Below are 24878 nucleotides of genomic sequence, written 5' to 3'. Positions count from 1 at the left end.
TAGTCTTACCATGACTCAGTTCAGCTGTTAATCTTTCGTCCCTTACCGTCCAGTTTAAAATGGACAAGTTTATAATTAGGAGGACATGTGGCAATGCAGCAAGTGTTAACGATGGTGAAGTAGACCCAGTGTTAGTGGTGCTGTGTGTGACAACAAAGACACAGATAGTGACGGAACAGTGGCGGTGACAAAAAACACAGTTCCCGGAAAAAAACAACATTGTTATCAGCCCTCTTGGAAACAGCAATTTGCATGGATAGATTACAAAAGGGTAAAAGATGTTATTTTTTGCAAAATTTGGAGACAAATGTTTGAAGAAAATCATTTTCAGTTTTCTCACAAAATGGAAAAAACTTTCATGGAAACTGTTTTTTCGAACTTGAAGAAAAGTTGAAAGCTCATGAAGCATCGGGCTGCCACAGAGACGCTGTACTGAAATTGAAATCCTTAAAATCGAATATCAATGTATTTAGCCAGATTTCAAAGAAAAACTGACACAAATGAAAGAAGCAGGATCGTCTTAATGCCATCGCCCTTCTCATCACCCATAGAGATGAATCAATGAAACTCAACCTTGATGCCATATGCGATGAGTTCATATGCAGGAATGATCTGAGGAGGAGTACATTTGCCATCAAAAATTAAGGTATGTTTCTTCAACTTTATTTATGAATTTGTTTTGTACCACTACTGACCTATACTCTGACTGAAACAATATTGTGATTGACATTTTAGCGACTCAAGGGGTAGAGGCTAGTCGCCAGCCAATCGTAGTTTGCATGATTTTCAGCTGTTTGCATTTTTCATTATTCTCACAATCTCTTTTTTTTTTTTTAAGGGTTAATCAGTAGCTTATTCTTCACAAATCACTCTGAAATCTTTTCATTTATGACTTCAGCATACAGCCTAAGAGCCTTTCTATTTCCACCTTCAATCAATACAATGGTGTCATCTGCAAATAGGACTGGTTCGGAGTGTCGAACATGTAGATGAAAATGCAGAGTTATTTGTCAAATGTAGTGCCTAATAAAATGATTCAGGTAATTCCTTCTCGGTGTTGCAATTTTCACAAACGGCAGTATATTTAGTGATGCATGTGCTGGACAGAATTGCAACTACACATTAACATGGCTCTTCACCATAAATGACAGATTCTTGGCCATCAACCACTACTATCCAATTCAAGGCCAGGGTGTCTTGCCCTGTGACAAATTTCTCAATCATCATTCTAAGACTTGATCAGATTTATTTGAATCAAGCATAGGAGGAAATCATTTGAATCCAGTGCTGAACTTCACATATTTGTGGCCTCACTACTTCAAGAAGACGTCCAAGGACATTGGGAGGGGTGGCTGTTCATTTGACATTAGTACATACAGACATATGGTGTATAGTAATAAATTGAAAGGTTTTGTGCAGGCTTTTGAGATCACCGGTGGCCTAGTTTAGAGGACATTCAAGCTGAAGAAGGAAGAGGATGTGGTGCTCCCAAGAGCAAAGCATATGTTGGAAAAGTCCCTATCAAATGTAAGAAGCTGCAGGACATGTCTAGGTCAAATACTATGTGCCTGAAAAACACAGGTCATTTTATGATGAGATTCTTCAGTGGCCTACTTCTGACACAGTGAACAGCGACATTGATGAGTGAAGTATCTCAAAATGATTCAGTAAACTTTAAAATGTCTACTTCTTGTTCTTTCAGTAAATAAATTGTTCATTGTAAGTAATATCTATTGTCTTCAGTATTTTGTTGTGGACTATTTCCTGCCCCAATAGCCTTTCTTATTATTTATTGAGGTGTTTACTGCAGTGAGTGGAAAAAGGATAATATTTCAGCCTTTTCAATCATTAGTCGTTAACTAATGGCACTCCTATTACGACATTTTGAGACATAACCACTTGATACTTGTACTACAATTGCTTAACAGCGAGTTTTTCAATAAAACGTGTAGTTGGGCAGCAAAGAGATTTTTTTGTTTTCCCAGAAACCTGGTGGATGGAATGTTATCCTTTTTGCACTCAGCTGTTCAAGTTTTCCATGTTCAAATTCTCTAACCTTCCTACACAAGTAACAGATGTAACATTCTATGCATCAACCTGCTGAATGCACGATACATTTTTACTTCGGAGGACATCCCTTTTGGTAGCACCCACGTGGAGGTTCTTCTCGGGGACCATTTTATCTCCAGTATACTTTACCTATGCAGATGCCATCATCGTTTAACTGTGCAATAGATCCATATGCCCTCAGGGACTACAATGGCTCTAGTTTCCCGTTGCCTTCAGCACCATCATAGCATGGTCCTATTGGCTAATATTAAAAGGTCAATGCTGTTAATCATCCAACCAGTTCCCTTGCAGATACTGAAAAGGCTGCTGCCCCTGATCAGGAAATATCTGTTAGCCTGGCCTCATAAAAGATTCCCATCGAGTGTTGGTGTACCTCCCGTAGGGCTACCTACTTTATTGAGGCACATATGCCATCTCACTGCACCAAGCTCCATGGTTTGTGGGGGTGTAACTGTATTATAAATTTCTTTTCACTCACATATATACAGGGTGGTCCATCTGAAGTTTCGGATGAGATTATCTCGAAAACTATACATCTGGTAAAAATAGTGGGTAAGACAAGTTCGTAAGCTCAAAGGGGGACATCAAATGATACTGCAAATGATCTCCAGTCCCCGCTCCCTTGGGTGGGGCAACTTTTAAATCTTAAATGGAAACACCAATTTTTTTATTGCAAATTCGAATTCTCCATGAAAAAGTAATCAAGTTTTGTCTGAAACATTTTTTAAAACCATTGACAGATGGCGCTGAAATCAAGAAAAATTAAAATTGGGGAAGAATTCCGATTTATTTAGAATGATCCAAGTAGGACGCATCAAATCGATACAAAATGTGCACCAATTCTTTCGTCTGTTGATGTGTACGGTTCACATTCTGAAAGTGAAGTGACATCTGATCGCATTGCACCAACCTTTATACTGAACCATAGTTCACAATTTGGCCACAGTAGCACCACAGTTGGGTGAGTAGTGCAATTGTGAAGAGATTCCTAATGAGATTTTAATACCATTCCGCCTCCCTCCATCAAAAACTGTGGCGGGTAGGATACATTTTGTAAGAAAATAGCTTAATTTGGCATAATGAAAGAATTGGTGCACATTTTGTATCGATTTGATGCGTCCTTCTTGGATCATTCTAAATAAATCGGAATTCTTCCCCAATTTTAACTTTTCTTGAATTCAGTGCCATCTGTCAACGGTTTTAAAAAATGTTTCAGACAAAACTTGATTACTTTTTTATGGAGAAACCGAATCTGCAATAAAAAATGGGAGTTTCCATTTAAAATTTGAAAGTTGCCCCCCGCCCCACCCAAGGGGGCAGGGGCTGGAGGTCACGTGTAGTATCATTTGATGTCCTCATTTGAGCTTACGAACTTGTCTAACCCACTATTTTTACCCGATGTATTGTTTTCAAGATAATCTCATCCGAAACTTCAGATGGACCACCCTGTATATCTTTCAAATTCTCATAAATGTCAGTGTACAATTACATCTGGCTTGTTGTAGACATGGGGATGTATGTAATAGTTTAAGACCAGTTTGAGTGTAAATATCTAAGGTTAATTTCCTAACTTCCCCATCATGTCTTATAGACCAAGAACCTAAGATCCTATCATTGATAGTAAAAAAAAACTGGTTGACTAATCACATTAAATGACTACACCCTTGGTGTTTTTCAAAATACTGTACGTACCAGCACCGAGTTAGGTTTCTTCCTTCCTTACATCCTGCATGCCTCCATAACAGCACAATCAATATAACAAGCACAACCCATTATATCTTACATGATATAGCTAAACACTAAGTCCATCATTTACAGGCTGGAGAAGAGCATAACTGTCATTATCATGAGTGTGCCATTACCTTGACCTTGCAATATGGGAGTCTGAAATGTTCCCAGTGTTCTTAATGAATAAGGAACTGAACTGAAAGGCTTTCACACTTACACTTGTAAAAACAATTTCCCTGGAGATAATTACTTCCCATTGCAATGTGCATAAACATTTCTCTGTTCCTTATGTTCAAATAATTTTCTTCAAAATCATTCATACATGTTTTCGTATTTATGTTGTAAGTAACTTACAAATGCCTGACAAAACCTCTTACTTGAAGGGCATTAGTTCTCCTCAGAAATATTATTGAGAAGGAAAAGAATCTACAATTAAACATACTGCTGACAATGAGATCATTAGAGGCTGAGGATGGAACAGAAAATCAGCATGGGACCTTATTGCAGGAATTCTTCTGACAATAGCTTCAATTTATTTAGAATATGTTGTAGGGGAAAAACACACCAAGATGCTAAATGGGAATTTGAGCAATGCTGTTACTGAATATAAATCCAGAACTGAATCGGTGACTGGTCTCAAGTAAAATTGCTGCCTGTACCACTAAGGTGCTGTCCCAAAGGTCTTTCAGACAATGGGAAATTAACCATAACAAAAAGGCAGCTTTTTCTCTTGTCCCCAATCTTCTCTAAACTTGAAGCCTAATAGCTCTCTTCTTTCCTTTCTCTCATGCTGCTTCTAACATAGCCCCTGAGGTTGCACACTTTCTACACAAATCATAATTTCTGTATACTATACTTATTATTGGTCAATAATGGAAAAGTCAGGATGTAAATGAAGATAGATCACCACTTATCAAATACAGGAATGATTGAGCAGACACGCTCACAAAAAAGGCAGAAAACTGACTGGCTTTCATACAAAGTTTGTGTGTATGTGTGTGTGTGTGTGTGTGTGTGTGTGTGTGTGTGTGTGTGTGTGTGTGTGTGTCTCAAGTCTGATGAAGGACTTTCACCTGAACATTAAGCAATTTTTCATGTCTGCTGCTAAGTACCTTCTCCATTTGATTAGTAGTGATTTCCACCCTTTTTCCTCCAATTCCAATTTGTCTTGATGAAACAGGGATGTCCGAGTCTGGTGGTTTCCCCATTTATTAAGTAAGTCAATCACGAGCTCTAATTACATTTTATTTTATCTTTTGCATGTTTCAGACTATCTATCTTTGTGCTTCATGAAAACAGAGAGAGAGAGAGAGAGAGAGAGAGAGAGAGAGAGAGAGAGAGAGTGTATGAATGAATATTGACAGTTACTGATTTAATGCAAATGCAAAGATTAAATAGCATTCAATTAGAACAATCTTCACAAAATTAAGGTTCTTAAGTATATGCTAATTTATTCAAAAAAATGCAAAAATTTACATACAACTACCTACCTATCTACAAAAGAGAGACAAAAATGAGAGACAGGAACAAAGATAAAGAGTGAAAATACACTTAATGATGATAAAATCATAGTGGAGTAAACACACATGTACACATGCCCTTTCATAAGTAACATCCTAATCTTGTGCCTTTAGAGCTAAATTATTGTTCTTGAATAGATGATAAGGAGGAAACTAAAAGAAAAATGGCACATGTATGTGTTAAATACAAAAGTATGCTATTTGCTCAAAAGACAGATGCAAGTTAACAGCAAATACATTCTCTAACATCCTCTACCTTTATGTCACTCTTGATACACATGTGTGGGAAAGAATTGCATTTCGTGTGCCATTTTCTCACTTTTTACACGTCTTTCTTTTTTCTTTTGCTAATGAGCCAAGAAGAAACATGTCGTTCAAAAGGTCTCAGACATGTCTGCTCCTCAGTCTGTTCATCAACTAAATACAATTTTCATTGTAACCACTTTAATCTTTTTTGTGCCTTTCTTCCTTGTAATATTATCTACATATGAACAAACATATTTACAATATATTTTTACAACAAAGACAATTTGTACAAAAGTTTGTGATGGCAGTTATGGCAAACTGATATTTGTTTACAAAAGGCGGGGAAAGGAACTAAGAATAAAGAAATGCAAAAAACAACAAAAAATTAAAGGATGTTAACTGTAACTATTTTCCACAAAATTTATAGACGTATGAATGAAATCCACACATTTGCTACTAGCATTTTTTTAAAATAAATATTTCTGACAAAGAAAACCTCAAATAATAGGAACCCCATGATAATGTCACAAAGTATAATAAAAAACTTTCCATTTCCTTGTGTTAGAATAATAAATTTGTCGATTATGGGAAGGACAATGTTTTACACTTCTTTTAACAACAATCAGCTATATTATGGTCACTAATACTATGCCATGGACAACACTTTCAACATGCAGAACAACATTAAAACTACCCAGAGAGTATAAAAATAATACTTTGAATAGAGTTGCTGTGTACAGGTCAGCGCAGATAGATTTTTACAAACAAGCAGCATATATTACTAGCATAAGGTTAAGAACAAGCAATGAAATTAATCACAGTGGGTAAAAATAAATCAGAAAGCCTTGTACAAAGTAGGTTTCTTTCCATGCTATGTTTACAGTCCAGAAAATGCATGCAAGCAGTGACATGCAGATCTTCATGAAGCAGGCGTTGGCAGACCACAAAGAATGCTTAGTGAAGTTCAGATAAAACTGGCTCATAGTTTCTCATATGGCTGACTTGAAACAACTTCTGAAAAAACAAAAATCAGGAGAAAAACATGATGGTTAAGAACACCACAAATTGTAAGTTGTAAAAGAATGTTAAGTCATGGTCTTGTACAAGAAGTTCAGACTCAAATTAACTGTTTATCATATTAGATCAACACACAATGAAACCATGGAGCCATTCATAAAAATGAAGTAGTACAGCACATAATATTGGTAACGAACTGTTTGGTGTATCAGTTATATAAATTAATAAACTTGTTGAATTATGACATCCTTCTCTCTTTCCAAGATATTAAGTCTCTACTATTTTCACCAGTATTTGATATAATGGCTGGATCATCATTTCAAACTGCCAATTAGACACAGCAATCTGTTTAGTTATTGTATTTTTGCAGCTATGTGGTGAACATGTGTAGACATTTCAATTTCAAAATAATGAAATAACGAAATGCAAAAGTTATCTGTCTGTTTCTTCAAACAGTTCTTGAAATGAATCATAAAACTGAATATCAATGAAACACACACACACACACACACACACACACACACACACACACACACACACACAGTGGAAGGAATACATTAACAATAGAACAAGAGAACTGACACAAATATAATTAAATTTTCAATCAAATTAATCATCCACTGTAGAAGAGGGAGTACACTATGTGATCAAAAGTATCCGGACATCCCCAAAAACATACATTTTTCATAGTATGTGCATTGTGCTGCCACCTACTGCCAGGTACTCCATATCAGCGACCTCAGTAGTCATTAGACAATGTGAGAGAGCAGAATGGTGTGCTCTGTGGAACTCACTGGACTTTGAACGTGGTCAGGTGATTGGGTGTCACTTGTGTCATATGTCCGTATGCGAGATTTCCTCACTCCTAAACATTCCTAGATCCACTGTTTCCAATGTTATGGTGAAGTGGAATTGTAAAGGGACACGTGCAGCACAAAAGCGTGCAAGCTGACCTCATCTGCTGACTGAAAGAGCCCATCGACAGTTGAAGAGTGTCGTAATAGGCAAACATCTATCCAGACCATCACACAGGAATTCCAAACTGCATCAGGACCCACTGTAAGTACTATGACAGTTAGGCGGGAGGTGAGAAAACTTGGATTTCATGATCGAGTGGCTGCTTATAAGCCATACATCACGCCAGTAAATGCCAAATGGTGCCTCGATTGGTGTAAGGAGCTTAAACATTGGAAAATTGAACAGTGAGAAAACGTGGTGTGGAGAGACTAATCATGGTACACAATGTGGCAGGGTGTGGGTATGGTGAATGCTTGGTGAACATCATCTGCCAGTGGGTGTAGTGCCAACAGTAAAATTCGGAGGTGGTGGTGTTATGGTGTGGTCATGTTTTTCATGGAGGGGGCTTGCACCCCTTGTTGTTTTGCATGGCACTATCACAGCACAGGCCTACATTGATGTTTTAAGCACCTTCTTGCTTCCCACTGTTGAAGAGCAATTCAAGGATGATGACTGCATCTTTCAACACAATCGAGCACCTGTTCATAATGCATGGCCTGTGGTGGAGTGGTTACATGACAATAACATCCCTGTGATGGACTGGCCTGCAGAGAGTCCTGACCTGAATCCTACAGAGTCCTGACCTGAATCCTACAGAAATCTTTTGCGTTGGTTGGTTGATTGGGATTGAAGAGACCAAACAGCAAGGTCATCAGTCCCTTGTTTCAAAGGTGGTCCATTCAGATGGACTTACATCTCAGAAGAGTCATAACGATAAAAGGTAAGAGACTACATATAGTAATAGTAATAGTAGTAGTAGTAGTAGTAGTAGTAATAATAATAATAATAATAATAATAATAATAATAATACTACAAGGGCCGTTCAGAAAGTAACCTCCGGTTGATTTAAAAAAATACACCAAGTTAAATAAAAATATTTTAATATATACATCTTACAACTACATCTTTGCACTATTTTTCTACATAGTCTCCATAGCGATTGAGGCACTTATCGTATCTCTTCACAAGCTTTGAAATTCCTTCTGCATAAAAATCACCCGCTTGTGCCTGGAGCCAGCCTGTGACCGCATCTTTGAGCTCTTCGTCGTCATCAAACCGCTGTGACCCGAGCCATTTCTTCAAATGCATGAAGAGGTGATAATCACTTGGCGCCAGGTCTGGGCTGTAAGGTGGATGGTTGATAACGTCCCACTTGAAGGACTCAAGAAGGGCCGTTGTTCTGCGAGCAGAGTGAGGACGGGCGTTATCGTGCAAAAAAACGATACCGGAAGTCAGCATACCACGGCGTTTGTTCTGTATAGCCTGTCGTAACTTTTTTATTGTTTCACAATACACATCTTGATTAATGGTCGTACCACGTTCCATGAATTCAACCAACAACACCCCTTTGGCATCCCAAAACACCGTTGCCATCAGTTTTCTGGCAGAAAAATCTTGCGAGGCTTTTCTTGGTTTGGTAGGCGAATTTGAATGTGCCCACATCTTTGATTGTTCTTTTGTCTCAGGGTTCACGTACTTAATCCACGTTTCGTCACCGGTCACGATTCTGTTTAACAATGGTTCTCCTTCATCCTCATAACGTGACAAAGTCTAATGCAGAGGCCATTCTTTGAGTTTTGTGGTGGTCGGTAAGAATTTTGGGCACCCATCGTGCACAGAACTTACGGTAACCCAATCTTGCTGTCACTATCTCGTACAAGAGAGTCTTAGAAATCTGTGGAAAACCAGTAGACAACTCCGAAATTGAGAAACGTCGATTTTCACGAACTTTTGCATCAACTGTCTGAGCGAGTTCGTCAGTCACCAATGATGGTCTACCACTCCTCTCTTTATCATGAACGTTTTCTCGTCCACTTTTAAATAAACGTACCCATTCACGGACAACTCCTTCACTCATAACTCTTGGCCCGTACACGGCACAAAGCTCACGATGAATAGCTGCTGCAGAATATCCTTTGGCTGTAAAAAAACCTTATGACAGCATGCACTTCACATTTGGCGGAGTTTTCTATTGCAGCACACATTTCAAACTGCCACAAAAACTAAACTAGCGCAGGTACGACGTTCACTCGACCACGGCTTGATGCCGACTGACCTGTTGAGTGCGTGAATGCACAGATGGCGTCGCTACTCCCCCCACAACCCGCACTGTGACCAATCTGAGGCTACTTTCTGAACCGCCCTCGTAATAATAATAAGAATAAAAACATAAAAGTGCAGTAGTGTTGTCAATGGTGAAAACAAAAGGAGGGAAGTCAGCAAGTGGGCAACCCCAAAGCTATGCTAGAGGCAGGAAGTATCCCTCCTCTGATGCAGTACAGGCAAGACCACCTGCTATTCAAAAGCGTTCAACTGCTAGAATGTAAAAGGGTGTATTGGAAAATGAGACTAACCCAATCTGAAAAGCACTAAAAACAGAGGAAAAGGGAGAGAAAAGAGGGTCTTGGCCAGGGAGGGGAGTCAGGAATCTCCAAACACAGCTTATAGTGGGAGACACCCCAACCATCACCACCCTGCCCCTACTCCAGAGGGAGATTGAAAATCTTAGAACTGAAAATAAAAACCACTTTCACGGAGGAAACTGAGAACCAGTTCAACCATCTGGGAATCGTCTGCCAATATTAAAGGTAAAGTGCGGGAAGTCTGTACTTAGTACGCAGAGCAAAAAGAAGGGGACATTCAACCAAAATGTCAAAATGTGGGCTACCAACTGGAAGGCTCCACAACCTCAAAGTGCGGGTGGCTCATTATGCAAAAGAAAACTATGGGTCAGCCTGGTTGAGTCCTTTCAGGAAAGGCAGAAGGAAGAAGGAAGAACGCCACGGGACAGGTGTCACCTTAAGCGCACGAAGTTTATTAGACAGGGAGGTAACCTCCCAAGAGTTGGCCCACAATTGTGCGAAGTGGGATTTGATACGGAGACGTAAATCCGCTGCAGGAGGGGTTACAGAGAAGAGGGGGGGGGGGGGGGGGGGTAAGTGACTGCTCCCCAAGCCAAACGATCAGGAAACTCATTACCTGGGATACCCAAATGGCCAGGGACCCAAAGGAAGTCAGTGGAACAAGCAGCATGGTGAAGATAAGCAAGACAGTCATGGATGGCCAAGACCAAGGGATGGCAGGAAAAACACCGTTCAATAGCCCGAAGGCCACTCATTGAGACCGTACATAACAAAACGCATTTGAGTTGGGACTGTTTAATAAAGGTAAGGGCCTGGGAAACTGCCATCAATTCCGCAGTAAACACCCCACATGCAGTTGGCAGGAGATGATTTTCCATGCCAACAGAGGATGTGAAGGCATATCCCACATGATCAGTAGATTTAGAGCCATCGGTGTAAAAAACAACAGCATCCCAAAACTCCCATAAAATTTGGCAGAAAAAAACAACAGAACACTGTCGGGTGAACGGAATCTTTCGGATCCCGGTGGAGATCTATCCAAATCCGGGGCTGCGGAACTAACCAAGGGGAGGGGCGGGGTGGGGGGGTGGGGGGGGGGGGAAGGGGGGAAGGGGGGGGGGACATGGGAGGCAGGACAAAGAAGGAAGCTGAAAATCACAGCGAAGAGACACGAGGTGGAACCCAACTGGTAAACACACCCGAGGGCGGGAATCAAGTGGGCGACGTCCTTGCTCTGGGAACAGGATACAATAGGAAGGATGAGTGGGAGAGGAATGGACAGCGATTGCATAAGAAACCAGAAGCTGAGACCACTGAACAGAAAAGGGGGGGGGGGTGATCCCAGCTTCAACCAGGAGACTATCAACAGGGCTAGTAGGGAAGGCACCGGTGGCCAAACGGATACTACGATGGTGAACCGCATCCAGGAGGCGCAGTGTGGAAGAAGCAGCCGAACCATAAACTTGACAACCATAGTCCAAGCAAGACAGCACTAAAGCCCGATAAAGGTGGAGAAAAGTGGAGCCATCCACACCCCTAGAGGTGTGGGCAAGAAAGCGAAGGACATTAAGTTTCTGGAAACATCCTATCTTCAGAAGTCTGATATGAGGCAGCCAAGTGAGCTTGTTGTCGAAAAGAAGACCCAGGAAACGAAACTGTGGGATCACAGGTAATTGTGCATCATGGTAGAGCTCCGGATCGGGGTGGACTGTAGTACGGTGACAGAAGTGGACCACCCGAGATTTTAAAGGAGAGAATTGAAACCCGTGTGAGTGTGTCCATGCAAAGGTACGATGTATAGCACCCTGGAGCTGCCACTCTGCAGAGGCCATCGAAGAAGAACTAACCCAAATGCAGAAATCACATACATACATACACAGCAGGGGTGACCAAAGGACCGATGGAGGCCACAAGTCCATCTATAGCAATGAGGAAAAGAAGTACACTCAATATGGAACCCTGCGGGATGCCATTCTCCTGGGTCCACGGAGAACTAAAACAGTACCAACCCAAACCCTGAATGACCGATGGAACAGGAAATGGTGGATAAAAATCGGGAGTGGGCCCCGAAGACCCACTCGTGAAGTGCAAGAAAGATATGATGGCGCCAAGCCAAGCCAAGCCAAGCCAAGCCATGTCATAGGCCTCGTGAAGGTCAAAAAATACTGCCGAACTGCGAATTTCAAGCAAAGTAAATGATCGGATTGATCAGAGACAATCTCTCTTGGAAGCCAAACAGGTAAGGGGACAACAGATCTTGAGATTCGAGGACCCAGACTAATTGACTGATAGCTATCGACAAACAGGGGGTTCTTACCAGGCTTAAGGACGGGAACCATGATGCTATCCCTCCATTGAGAAGGTAAGTCACCCTGGAGCCAAATACAGTTAAGCACCCGGAGAAGATGTTGTCATCGTGGAGCACTGAGATGAATGGAGTCTGGGCCAGGGGCTGTATCATGAGAAGAAGAAAGTGCAGAAAGAAGTTGCCATTCAGTAAAAGGTTCATTGTAAGATTCTAAGTGACAAGGGTAAAACATAAGAGGAAAGCTTCAGCCCACTGTTTCTGGTGAAGGAAAGCAGCCATATAGGAGGCTGATGCTGTTGCTGTTGCAAAATGGTTCGCAAGATGTTCTTTGAGAATCAAGGGATCTGTGCAAAGGCCATTTGGGAGGGCAAGGCCTGGGAGGATAGAATGCCGATGGCAACCTTGGAGAGAGCGAAGTATAGCCCATACCCGCAACATAGGGACAGTAGAACCGAGGGAAGAAACAAAGCGTTCCCAACACACCCGTTTGCTCAAGTAACAGGCTTTGGTGCAGAGGCGTTTAAAGGTAATAAGATTGTCAATGGATGGGTGCCTCTGCCTCTTAAGATATTGCAAAGCTTGACAGCAACCACAGATGACAATGGCCGTGCTCCACCATGAGACTTGCCAGTGGTGAAATGGTCCAGATGAGCATGGGATAGCAAGGCTAGCAGCGTGAACAATCACATCAGACACATCACGTAGGACCTCATCAATACAACCCGACAAAGAAGGAGAAAAAACAACCTGTGCAGTATATAGAGGCCAATGGGCACGTTGGAAAGACCAACGAGGTAACCTGTTCATCGGGGAGTGGGAAAGGAGCGAGAGAATCAATGGGAAGTGGTCACTATTGCAAAAGTAGTCGTGTGGCGACCAGTGTAATGAAGGGAGGAGGGAGGGAGAAGAAAGAGAAAGATCAACGGCAGAAAAGGTACCATGACCAGCACAGAAATAGGTACACGAGCCATCATTAAGAAGCCACAAGTTGTGGTTTGCAAGAAACTGGTCTATGAGAAGACCCCGAATAGATGGAAATGCACTGCCCCAAAAGGGATTCTGAGCATTACAATCCCCGAGAAGGAGGAAGGGAGGAGGAAGTTGCTGAAGAAAGGCAGCAGGTGTAAGAATACTGTCAGGAGGGAGATAAAGATTGCAAACTGTGACCCCAGAGTCCAGGTGGACCCTAACAGCAATCGCTTCCAATGTAGTTAGAAGAGGAATCCATGTTCTAGCAACATCTGTACAGGCCAACGTACAAACACTACCAGAGGCCTGCAGGGGGCCGACCCTAGGAGGGCTGTGCTGCAAGAGGGAGCTAGCTACAGCAAGATCTGGAACAGAGAGAGAGAGAGAGAGAGAGAGAGAGAGAGAGAGAGAGAGAGAGAGCGGGCGACCTGGGGGCCCACAGACCGTGGTTCTTGTGGTCGTTGTGTGGCAGCAGACCTTTGGCCTGGAAGGTGCCGATAAGGGGAGGTCCCGGGAGGGGCACTCCTGACCGGCAGATGCTTCTCTGGCTAGGGAGGGCAGGATGAAGATGTGAATACTTTTTACGAGCCTCAGTGTAGGATAAAAACGATCAAGGGACTTATACTCCTGTATCTTCTTTTCCTTCTTATACGCTGGGCAATCTGGTGAATGTGGAGAATGATTGCCATGACAATTAAAACACATAGGAGGGGGACACAGGAACTCCCCTCATGGAGTGAACATCCACAGTCACCACAGAGAGGGGTCAGCGAACAGTGGGAAGATGTGTCCAAATCCAAACACAGGAATTGTGCCAAGATGGTCACAGGCATGAAGGACCGCAAACTGGGCAGCTGAAGCAGTTTTGATCAACAACGAACCCAATCGCATCTTGTTCAGAGAGTCCATTTCACCAAACTTGTCTTCAATGTGTTCCACAAAAAATAAAGGTTTGGTATTGGTGAAAGTATCCCCATCAGTCCTCGTGTAAACCAGGTAGCGGGGGAAAGGTTTCGCGCCTAGCCGACAAGTCTGACCCTCCTCCAACCCTGCGGCCGTGGAAGGGAAGGCCGAAGGGGCAGAAGAAGCAGCACTAAAAGAATCAGTTCCATTCAAAGAGACGGCCGTAGAAGAATGACTAGAGTTCTGGACCCATAAGCATTTCATTTGCATAGCGTCCACCCTGATACCACCCACTCCGATCAGGGGCTCTCCCCATGGGTGCCACCCAGCCATAGCTAGGGCCGTCTGGCACGGAGGCCATTGCCGGGAGTTCTGATGCTCCAGGATGACATGCAACCACTCCTGGGCTTACATGAGGAGATCACAGCTTAGGTATCAGAAGTATGATCCCTGTGTTTTCAGGGGGCTCAACCAAAAGGGTACATAGTGACCCCACCACACGGGCTGGCTACTGTTCTGGCTGTGTACCCTATTATCAGACAACAACATGAAGGAAAAGATGGAAGGAACTAGGAGGGCACATGCTGGAGACACTAGGTAAGGTGCTCTTCCCCAAATGGCTCACACTATGGAACAGGAATTTAGTAATGGAGGTCAAACCCCAGAGGGGGACCAGAAGATGCCAAACGGATGAGGTAATTACTCACCAAAACTAAATCGCAAAGCCAACATAACCAGGAGGATAGTGGGGCCAAGATAAACAAGGACACCAAGAGAGGGAGAGGAGAGGGTGGAGGGGAAGGAGCAAGGACAGGAAAGGAGGGGAAGGGGAAGGAAATGCAGCCCAGGAAAGAAGGAAGGCTGCAATAGCTCGGGGCCCCGTGCTCGCCATATGTGTACTCATGAAAGGACTGTGAGCCCCCTGGGGGGAACACTTTTGGTATGTTTTGGAACACCGACTTCGTGCCAGGCCTCATCAACCGACATCAATACCTGTGCTCAGTGCAAGAAACCTTCCAGCACCTGATTGAACGTATGCCTGAGAGTGGAAGCTGTCATCAAGGCTAAGGGTGAGCCAACACCATTTTGAATTCCAGCATTACTGATGGAGGGCGCTAGGAACTTGTAAGCCATTTTCAGCCAGGTGTTACTTTTGATCAGATAGAGTATGTTGATTGGTTACAGAACAATAACAATATGCAATGCTGACACAATGAACAGTGGGCCATGCAAACTGTGCATTGCTCTTCAGATGAAAGCAAGCAACAAAACCAAACTCGTTCAAGATGTGGAGGACAGGCTGCTAGCAGCTACTGAATGCAGTGGGTGCAACTTGCTGCAAAATGTAGCTCATGTCAACAAAAATTATGTCTTCTGCCTGGATTCAGATGCCATCCTCAGTTCCCCCAGACACTGAATTGGTGAAGACTGCTAGTGGAATGGAAACACGGCTTGTAATTTGCAACACCAATCACGGTACTGTGGTTCGAAGCCAAGTGGAATACATAAACCACCCTTAGATATGGATCTGTTGGTATCCATTACTCGAGGGAAAATTTTAAGCCTGCATTTATTAGTACAAGTAACACTACATCCCACATTACTTTTTAAGAGGAACACCTTCAACGGCCTAATGGTTTACATGTACTGTTCAGAGACAGAAGTAAATCAGCCACAATAAGTATAAATGTGAACATTACGTCAGTTAACTGCAACAGCATTCATGGTAAGGACTCAGGATTTGTTTAATCCGTTAAAATTTTCTACACATGTTACAGTGATGGGGAGGGAGCCAGGGTATCCATAGAACAGTTTGTGTGTGTTTGTGTGTGTTTGTGTGTGTGTGTGTGTGTGTGTGTGTAAGCAGCCATAAAAAGTTGCAGCTCCGACCCTGTTAGAAACTGGCACACAGGTGACTTGTAAATCATTTTCAAGAAAGAAAGCACCTGACTACACTATGTTTCTTACTTTCACTGAGAGCTGAGGTGGGGGGGGGGGGCTGCAGGGGGGGGGGGGGCATGCCCCTGGGTATGGTCAACCTTGGCTGGAAGACTTATAACTACTTATATGATTAAATTAGTTGCCACGGGCAAGGGCCTTTTCTGAGTCTCTTACTTGAAAATTATGTCAAGTGATTAGTGAAGAAACAGATTATGATTGCAGTGCCCTTGATTTTATGGTGACAAATACACTGTAAATTTTTGCTTCAACTGATGTAGAGGATGAATCAGTGCTCTTAAGGTACCAATGACTATAAATTTAAACAAGAATGTTCAGAGTTTTACAAATACGTATGATGATGAAAGTTATGAGGGATGGGTAAAGACTCGCCATGGTTCAGGAACCATGCTATAAAGTTGCTATGAAAGCAGAGAGAGCATCACAGATTCAGAGTCAGCCTTCTTAACAAACCAAGGATAAAAGAATCCTAAATCCAATGTAAAAAAACCTTAGGCCAAAACATTTAATCCAAACTCCTGAAATTTTTTTTACTGTGGAAGATCATAATAGCACCTTTTCTTTCAATTGTTAAATGAATAACAAAAGACAAAAATTGAAGTAAGTGATCATGGAATAGAAAATCAACTAAAACCTGTTACTAAGCCTTATACTATACCTTTATCTTGTTTTGTATTTATTTCATAGCAAAAATGTTTTTCTCTCTCCCCTCCCCCCCCCCCCCACCCACCCTGCTGCTGTTTTCATTCTCTGCTCTCCTTGAATCACAGCCCACACACATTTCCAGACATTTGGGCACAACATAACATTTGTTTTAGTAGTTTCAAATAATTAATCTGGAGCATAACATTAGAATGTCTATGAGTCTGCTTGCAAATGATGTTCTTGTAAGTAGAGGAGTCAAAATGCTGAAAAACTTTGTCATATGTGAGAAGTCCTGCTGAGGATTTAGCATAGCGCAGGGGCAGTTAGTTGACCATCATCACAAACAAGTCTAACATACTGCACATAAATAGACAGAAAGACCTGTTATTGTTCAGTTATATAAATGGTGATCAATCGTTAAACCAGTAACAACAATAACTTAACTAGCAGTGTGCTTTGGAGCAACCAAAACTGGAAAGAAAACAAATTAGTTTTAGGAAAAGCAGGTCCACTAGAAGAATCTTTAGGAAATTTAAGTCAATCACAGAAGAAAGAGCTTACAAAACCTTTGTTTGTCTGGGTATTGCTCATCAATCTGTGACCCTTACCAGTTAGACCCAAAGAGGAGATAGAGAATACAATAAGAACTGCAACATATGAGGTGTGATCAAAAAGTAACAGGACTTTTTTTAATTTCACAGGCTTTATACATCTGATTTTCAAAATTATTTTCTCTTGTTGGTTCACATGTTCCTCATGTACATTTGCATTTTCAGTTGTTCTGAATATCTGACAGTGGAAAAGGTTATATGCATTTCTGAGTGGTCGGCAAATATTTACTTTTGAAAAAGATGGATCAAAGAATTTGCATTAAATTTTACTTGAGAAATGGAACAAAGTGCAGTTCTGCATCTGAAATGCTGACTGTGGCTTCTGGCGAATCTACAAGGAGAAAGATATGAGTTTATGAGCAGTTTAAACATTTCAAAAGGGTCGAGAGGGCATTGAAGATGATGACCACCCAGCACACCCTGGCACATCAATTACTGATGACAATGTGGAAGTAGTAAAGAAAACAGTTCTGGAAAAATCGCTGAATAACAATCAGAGAGGTTGGTGATGATGTCAGTGTATACTGTGGCTCACACCAAGCAAATTTTTCAGATGTTTTGAGCATTAAATGTGTATCAGCAAAGTTTGTTCAGAAACTGTTAAATTTCGATCAAAAATGGCATTACATAGACATCACTCAGGAACTGTTGAATGAAGTCGACAGTGATCCAGAACTTCTAAAGAACATTATAACATGTGAAGTAACATGGGTATATAGGTATGATGTTGAACCCTAGGCCCAATTGTCCCAACGGAAACTGCCTGAAGAGCCTAGACTGGAAAAAAATTCAATCACATATGAAAGTTCTTCTCACTATTTTATTTGATTAAAATGGCACAGTGCATCATAAGTTCCTGCCTCATAGTCATACAGTGAATAAGTAATACTACGTGGAAATTATGTGCTGTTTGCGTGAAGCAATCTGATTTAAAAGGCCAGAGGTGCAGCAAAACCAGTCATGGAAATTACATCACTATAATGCTCCCGCTCAACTCAATGCCTGTTTGTGATTTTTTTGGCAAAAAACAAAACTGCTAGGTTGCATCAGCCATCACATTCACTCGACATGGCCCCCTGCGACTTCTTACTATTTGTGAGTGGAAGATAACTATGACAGGAAATCGTTTTGCCAACATTGGTGATTTAAAAGCAGAACTGCTGAAGTAGCTGAATACCACAATGAAAAATGAGTGTCAGAACTGCTTCCAAGACTGGAAAAAGCACTGGCACAGATGTGTTATTTCTGATGGGAATTGTTTTGAAGAGGACAAAGTAGTAGTTGATAAAACAGATTCTATAAGAAAAAAAATCCTGTTGCTTTTTGATCATAACTCATATTTTACTATAGATGTATTTTGTAAGTGCAAGAGCTTTATGGAGATGCTCATCAAATTCCTATGGCAAATGCTAAAAGAGAAGTTGTTCATTACAAGGAGGTTTACTGTTAAATTTCTGCAAGCTGACTTCCCAATGAACCACGTATGACATATATTTTATTGCTCACTATACATCTCATAAAATGACTTTGAAGGAGAAATTTGAGATCATATGGAGGCTCACTCTTAGTAATTTTTGTGCATCAATTTGAATAGAATAAGATAGGAGGAAATGACAGTGGTATTCGAGGTATGCTCCATCACAAATACCATAAAAAGTGGGTTGTTGAATGCAATTTTAGATTAATCTAATACAGTGTAGAAAACATTCTAAAAACCATATCGAAACCAGAAAATTAATATGGTCTGTGCAATAGTTTCAATTCGACATGACACTCATAGCCTGGTACTTAATGTACTACACTAATTCACATGCAAAGAAATTAAACATAAAAAATCTTAGCAAAAGGTGAAAACCTATTACGAATGCACAATTTCTGAGTTCAGGAAGGCAATAAATAACAAATGAGTACTAAAAATATGGTGTAGGACATCAAGGCAGCAACCAATAATGAAACAATACGAAAAAGAAAATTGGCCAGCTTAGAGTAGAACTTGCACACTGAGGGTCCCGTACAAACTTAATTATGTATGCAGACAGTTGATCTATACCAGGATTTGATGACACTGACAGTTTTTACCTGTTACTGACACTGATATTAGCAAAATATTTGTCCCTGGGATTCCAAGACTTACGAGAAAGTTTTAGTTTCAAGTTTGAAGTAGGATAACAAATGACAAAAGAAATATTTTTTCATGTGATATAATTACTAGTTAACAATTCCAGATTTTTCCATTTACCCGTAAAGTGAAACCCTGCTTCTTACCACATTTCATGATTCTAGATCAACAGGAAGTACCCTACATCGACATCTATACTATGCAAACCACCGTGAATTGCATGACAGAGGGTATATACCATTGTATCAGTTATTAGGGTTCCTTCCTGTTCCAGTCATGTACAAAGCGTGGGAAGAATGTTTATTTCAATGCCTCTGGGAATGCTGTAATTCTTCTAATCTTGTCTTCATGATCACTATGCGAACAATACATAGTGGGTTGTAGCATATTCCTAGAGTCATCATTCAAAGTATTCCTAGAGTCATCGTTCACAGCATGTTCTCGATACTTTATTCCTATTTGGTACTGCTCCCACACATATGAGCAACATTCTAAAACCAGTCTCATGAATGATTTGTAAGCAATCTCCTCTGTAAATTGGTTCCACTCCCCAGTATTCTACCAATAAAACAAAGTCTACCATCTGCTTTAACCATGACTGAGCCTATGTGATCATTTCATTTCATGTCCCTAATGAATTGTTTCAACCAGGTATTTGCACGAGTCGGCCAATTCCCACTGTGACTCACTGTTATAGTCATAGAAAACTTTCTTCTTTTATTTGTGAACTGCACAATTTTACATTTTTGAACATTTAAAGGAAGTTGCCAGTCTCTGCACCACTTTGATGTCTTGTCAAGATCTGACTGAATACTTATGCAACTTCTCTCACACAGTACCTTGATATAGATAACTGCATCACCTGCAAAAAGCTTGATTTCACTATTAATATTGTCTGCAAGGTCATTAATATACAACGTGAACAGCAAGGGGCCCAACAAACTTCCATAGATCATGCCCGAAGTTACTTCTACATTTGATGATGACTCTCCACCCAAGATAACATGCTGTGTCCTCCATACCAAAAAGTCCTCAATCCAATCACAAATTTCACTTGATACTCCCCGTGATCATACTTTTGACAATAAGCATAGGTGTGGTACTGAGTCAAATGCTTTTCAAGAAATACTGCATCTACCTGACTGCCTTGATCCAACACTTTCAGTATGTCATGTGAGAAAAGTGTGAGTTAGGTTTCCCACGATTGATGTTTTTCGAATCCATGATGGTTGGCATGCAGGTGGTCATTCTATTTGAGATACTTAATTGTGTTTGTGCTCAGAATATGTTCTAAGATTCTACAACAAGTCAATGTCAAGAATACTGGATAGTAACTTCGTGGATCACTTATTACCCTTCTTGTAGACGGGTTGACCTGTGCTTTTTTCCAACAATTGGGCACAGTTTTTTGTGAGATAGATCTATGATAGATTATAGTAGGAACAGGGGCTAACTCAGCCTCAAATTCAGTATCAAATCTGACAGGCATTCCATTGGGTCCTGGAGCTTCGTCCAGTTTTAACGATTTCAGCTGTTTCTCAACATCACTGACACCAATACACATTTCATTTATCTTTTCAGTGGTATGCGGATTAAACAAGAGTAATTCCCCTGGGATTTCCTTTGCAAAGGAATATTTGAGAACAGAGTTAGGCATTTCAGTTTTTGCTTTGTTACACTCAATTTCAGTTCATGTGTCATTTGCTAGGGTTTTGACGAGTGAGTTTTTGAGTGACAAAATGTGACATACATGGCTGTATCTTTTGACTGAATTGACTTGATGCTTAAAACTTTTACATCGCCAAAGGACCATACACCTTACTATGTGACAGTAATTTGAACTTGATATGTCTCTCAGTTCCTGAGAGAAAGGGTTCTTAAAAATGTGACAGACATTGAGAGGCAATTTCCTAAAAGCTTCATTTTATTTTGATGTTTATTTCATGTATGTATAATCTATTTCAAGACAATATTGTCTCATCTTCAAATACCTGTTAGGTGTGCTTTATGAAATGAATGGTGTCAGTACTGTAACTGTTGTTGCATCTAGGAAGGAACCCCATAATGAGTCTGCCACACAGTTTGATAATTCATTCCAAACACTTCTACCCTTTGTTGTCAAAACAAAAATCACAGTCACAGAATATCTTCATCAAAAAGAAAAAGCTATGCTGGTTGTAAATGTGGCAGCAGGGTTTTTCTTTCCAGTGTACGTAATAATAAGTTTAGTAAGCTAGAGTTTAAATTCCTAGTGATACTAAAGAGATTAAACTTTCAGAATAAATTCTGCTACTCCAGTGTTGTAGGAAGTATGACCTTACCTCACTTCCCAGTCATCAAGACTTTTCATAGAGTACTAAAAAAATGTAGAATATAATAAAGGATGTCAGACTTGAGTACCAATGGAATATGAGCCCATTTTCAATGCACATTCACCTAGTTACTTTTTTTAGGGCATCATATGCTCGCTTTGCAAAACCAAATATAGTTTTTATGTGGTTTAAGCACGTTCTTCCTAATGAAAATGGTTTCAGAGGGTTTGCAGAAGAATCTTTTTTTGTAAAATTGGGACAAAAATAGTGATTTTTGGCATCAACTTTGCCCTCAATCTGTAAACCATTGGAAAGCAGAACGAAATTTTGTATTATATGATGCAATGTTTCTAAGTTATTATGTGCAAAGTTTCAGGCTTATCCCTCAATTACTTCTGGAGATATAAAAAGCCAAACATCGCATTTTTTTCCCCAAATATCTATTTTTTCAGCTGACTTTGCTACATCTCGTTGTCATTTTTAGCGCCTTATCCAGAGTGTTACAAAAAGGTACGGCCAAACTTTCAGGACACATTCCTCACATACAAATAAAGAAAAGATGTTATGTGGACATGTGTCCTGAAATGCTTAATTTCCATGTTAGAGCTCATTTTAGTTTCGTCAGTATGTACTGTACTTCCTCGATTCACTGCCAGCTGGCCCAATTGAAGGAAGGTAATGTTGACTTTGGTGCTTGTGTTGACATGCGACTCATTGCTCTACAGTACTTGCATCAAGCACATCAGTACGTAGCATCAACAGGTTAGTGTTCATCACGAACGAGGTTTTGCAGTCAGTGCAATGTTTACAAAAGCGGAGTTGGCAGATGCCCATTTGATGTATGGATTAGCACGGGGCAATAGCCGTGGCGCGGTACATTTGTATCGAGACAGATTTCCAGAACGAAGGTGTCTCGACAGGAAGACGTACGAAGCAATTGATCAGCGTCTCAGGGAGCACAGAACATTCCAGCCTATGACTCGCGACTGGGGAAGACCTAGAACGACGAGAACACCTGCAATGGACGAGGCAATTCTTCATGCAGTTGATGATAACCCTACGTCAGTGTCAGACAAGTTGCTGCTGTACAAGGTAACGTTGACCACGTCACTGTATGGAGAGTGCTACGGGAGAACCAGTTGTTTCCGTACCATGTACAGCGTGTGCAGGCACTATCAGCAGCTGATTGGCCTCCATGGGTACACTTCTGCGAATGGTTCATCCAACAATGTGTCAATCCTCATTTCAGTGCAAATATTCTCTTTACAGATGAGGCTTCATTCCAACATGATCAAATTGTAAATTTTCAGAATCAACATGTGTGGGCTGACGAGAATCCGCATGCAATTGTGCAATCACGTCATCAACACAGATTTTCTGTGAACGTTTAGGCAGGCATTGTTGGTGATGTCTTGATTGGGCCCCATGTTCTTCCACCTACACTCAATGGAGCACGTTATCATGATTTCATACGGGATACTCTATCTGTGCTGCTAGAACATGTGCCTTTACAAGTACGACACAACATGTGATTCATGCACGATGGAGCTCCTGCACATTTCAGTCGAAGTGTTCGTACGCTTCTCAACAACAGATTCGGTGACCGATGGATTGGTAGAGGCGGACCAATTCCATGGCCTCCCCGCTCTCCTGACCACAACCCTCTTGACTTTCATTTATGGGGGCATTTGAAAGCTCTTATCTACGCAACCCTGGTACCAAATGTAGAGACTCTTTGTGCTCATATTGTGGACGGCTGTGATACAATACGCCATTCTCCAGGGCTGCATCAGGGATTCCATGCGACGGAGGGTGGATGCATATATCCTCATTAACGGAAGACATTTTGAACATTTCCTGTAACAAAGTGTTTGAAGTCACGCTGGTACATTCTGTTGCTGTGTGTTTCCATTCCATGATTAATGTGATTTGAAGAGAAGTAATAAAATGAGCTCTAACATGGAAAGTAAGCGTTTCCGGACACACGTCCACGTAACATATTTTCTTTCTTTGTGTGTGAGGAATGTTTCCTGAAAGTTTGGCCGTACCTTTTTGTAACACCCTGTATGCTTGCACTGCAGAGCCAAATATAGTGTTTTAGGAGGTATGGAATATGGTCTTTCTAATGAAAATTGTTTAAAAGAGTTTGCAAAAGACTTTTGTAAAAATGAGCCAAAAATATTGATTTTAACATTTTTGGAAAAATTTTCGACTTTCCCTTAATTTGTAAACTGCTGAAAAGCAGTGGGAGAATGAAATTTTCTATTCTAAGGCCTTGTAGTGGTAAGTTATTAAATACAAGGTATCAGGTGTATCCCACAGTTACTTTTGGAGATATAAAAAGCTGAAGTTCACTTTTTTTTGCGTCTATTTTTTTGGCTGCTTTGTTTCAAATTATCCATATGCAAGTTGCTCAGGAAATCCTTTTTTATTATTTTACCTAACACAGCTCAAGAAGTTGTATACTATGGCCTAGTTTTGTTTCTTTGAAGACAATATTACAGGATATATTACATCTCAAAGTTGTTGAAAACTTACAGGTGCACTGTTGGTAGCTGTGCTGGGAGTCAAACAAATGACTATATCTATGGAAGTACTGAATTAACAATTGTGAAATTTTTCTAATGTTCACTGTGGACATGTGTGATTGTTCACACAAAATTTCGTCAAAATCTGTAATGGTCACACATGAACATCTAGTACACTTGGCACGGAATGACCCCTTTTCTCACGAAATCACGTAAAGAAACCCACCAGCTTGTACAGCTAATGGACTGCATTCCCTTGGCTGCTTTCCCTTCATCTAAACACTTTCAGACATATCTTCCATCTACAGTTACCTGCCTGGTCTCAGTAATATAAGCAGGATTTGGCTTTAATAGTAAAAAATTCAATAGTTACTTCTGTGTAGAATTAGACGTTATCACGCAAGTTCACTTTTAGAAAGAAGGACTCTTTCATGCTAATTGATTTTACTGTCACTGCTAAGTAGAACCATTTCAGGTTTATCAAAGCACAAACTGTGGATATTCTACACTATTTATTTATTTTTAAGCCAAACACTGATTCATAAAATGGATAAAAATACAAC

At 40.8% G+C, this 24878-nt stretch overlaps 1 protein-coding gene across 3 annotated transcripts in view; it reads right to left on the bottom strand.

The window, feature by feature from the left end:
- Nucleotides 1–24878, bottom strand: part of LOC126473294 (transmembrane protein 184B) — a 133538-nt gene that overhangs the window by 31132 nt on the left and 77528 nt on the right. The window contains exon 9 of one of the 3 annotated variants that reach the window (XM_050100260.1): nucleotides 5224–6578. The exons of the other annotated variants lie outside the window; for them this stretch is intronic. Within the exon in view, the coding sequence (XP_049956217.1) occupies nucleotides 6544–6578 (35 nt within the window). The 3' untranslated portion in view covers nucleotides 5224–6543. Of the gene's footprint in view, nucleotides 1–5223; nucleotides 6579–24878 lie in introns of those variants that run through there. 3 annotated transcript variants of the gene reach the window in all.

Source organism: Schistocerca serialis, chromosome 4 (assembly GCF_023864345.2).
Source record: "Schistocerca serialis cubense isolate TAMUIC-IGC-003099 chromosome 4, iqSchSeri2.2, whole genome shotgun sequence".
Lineage (NCBI taxonomy): Eukaryota > Metazoa > Arthropoda > Insecta > Orthoptera > Acrididae > Schistocerca > Schistocerca serialis.
The sequence above is the reverse complement of the archived record's forward strand: the minus strand, read 5'-3'. Positions and strand labels throughout refer to the sequence as shown.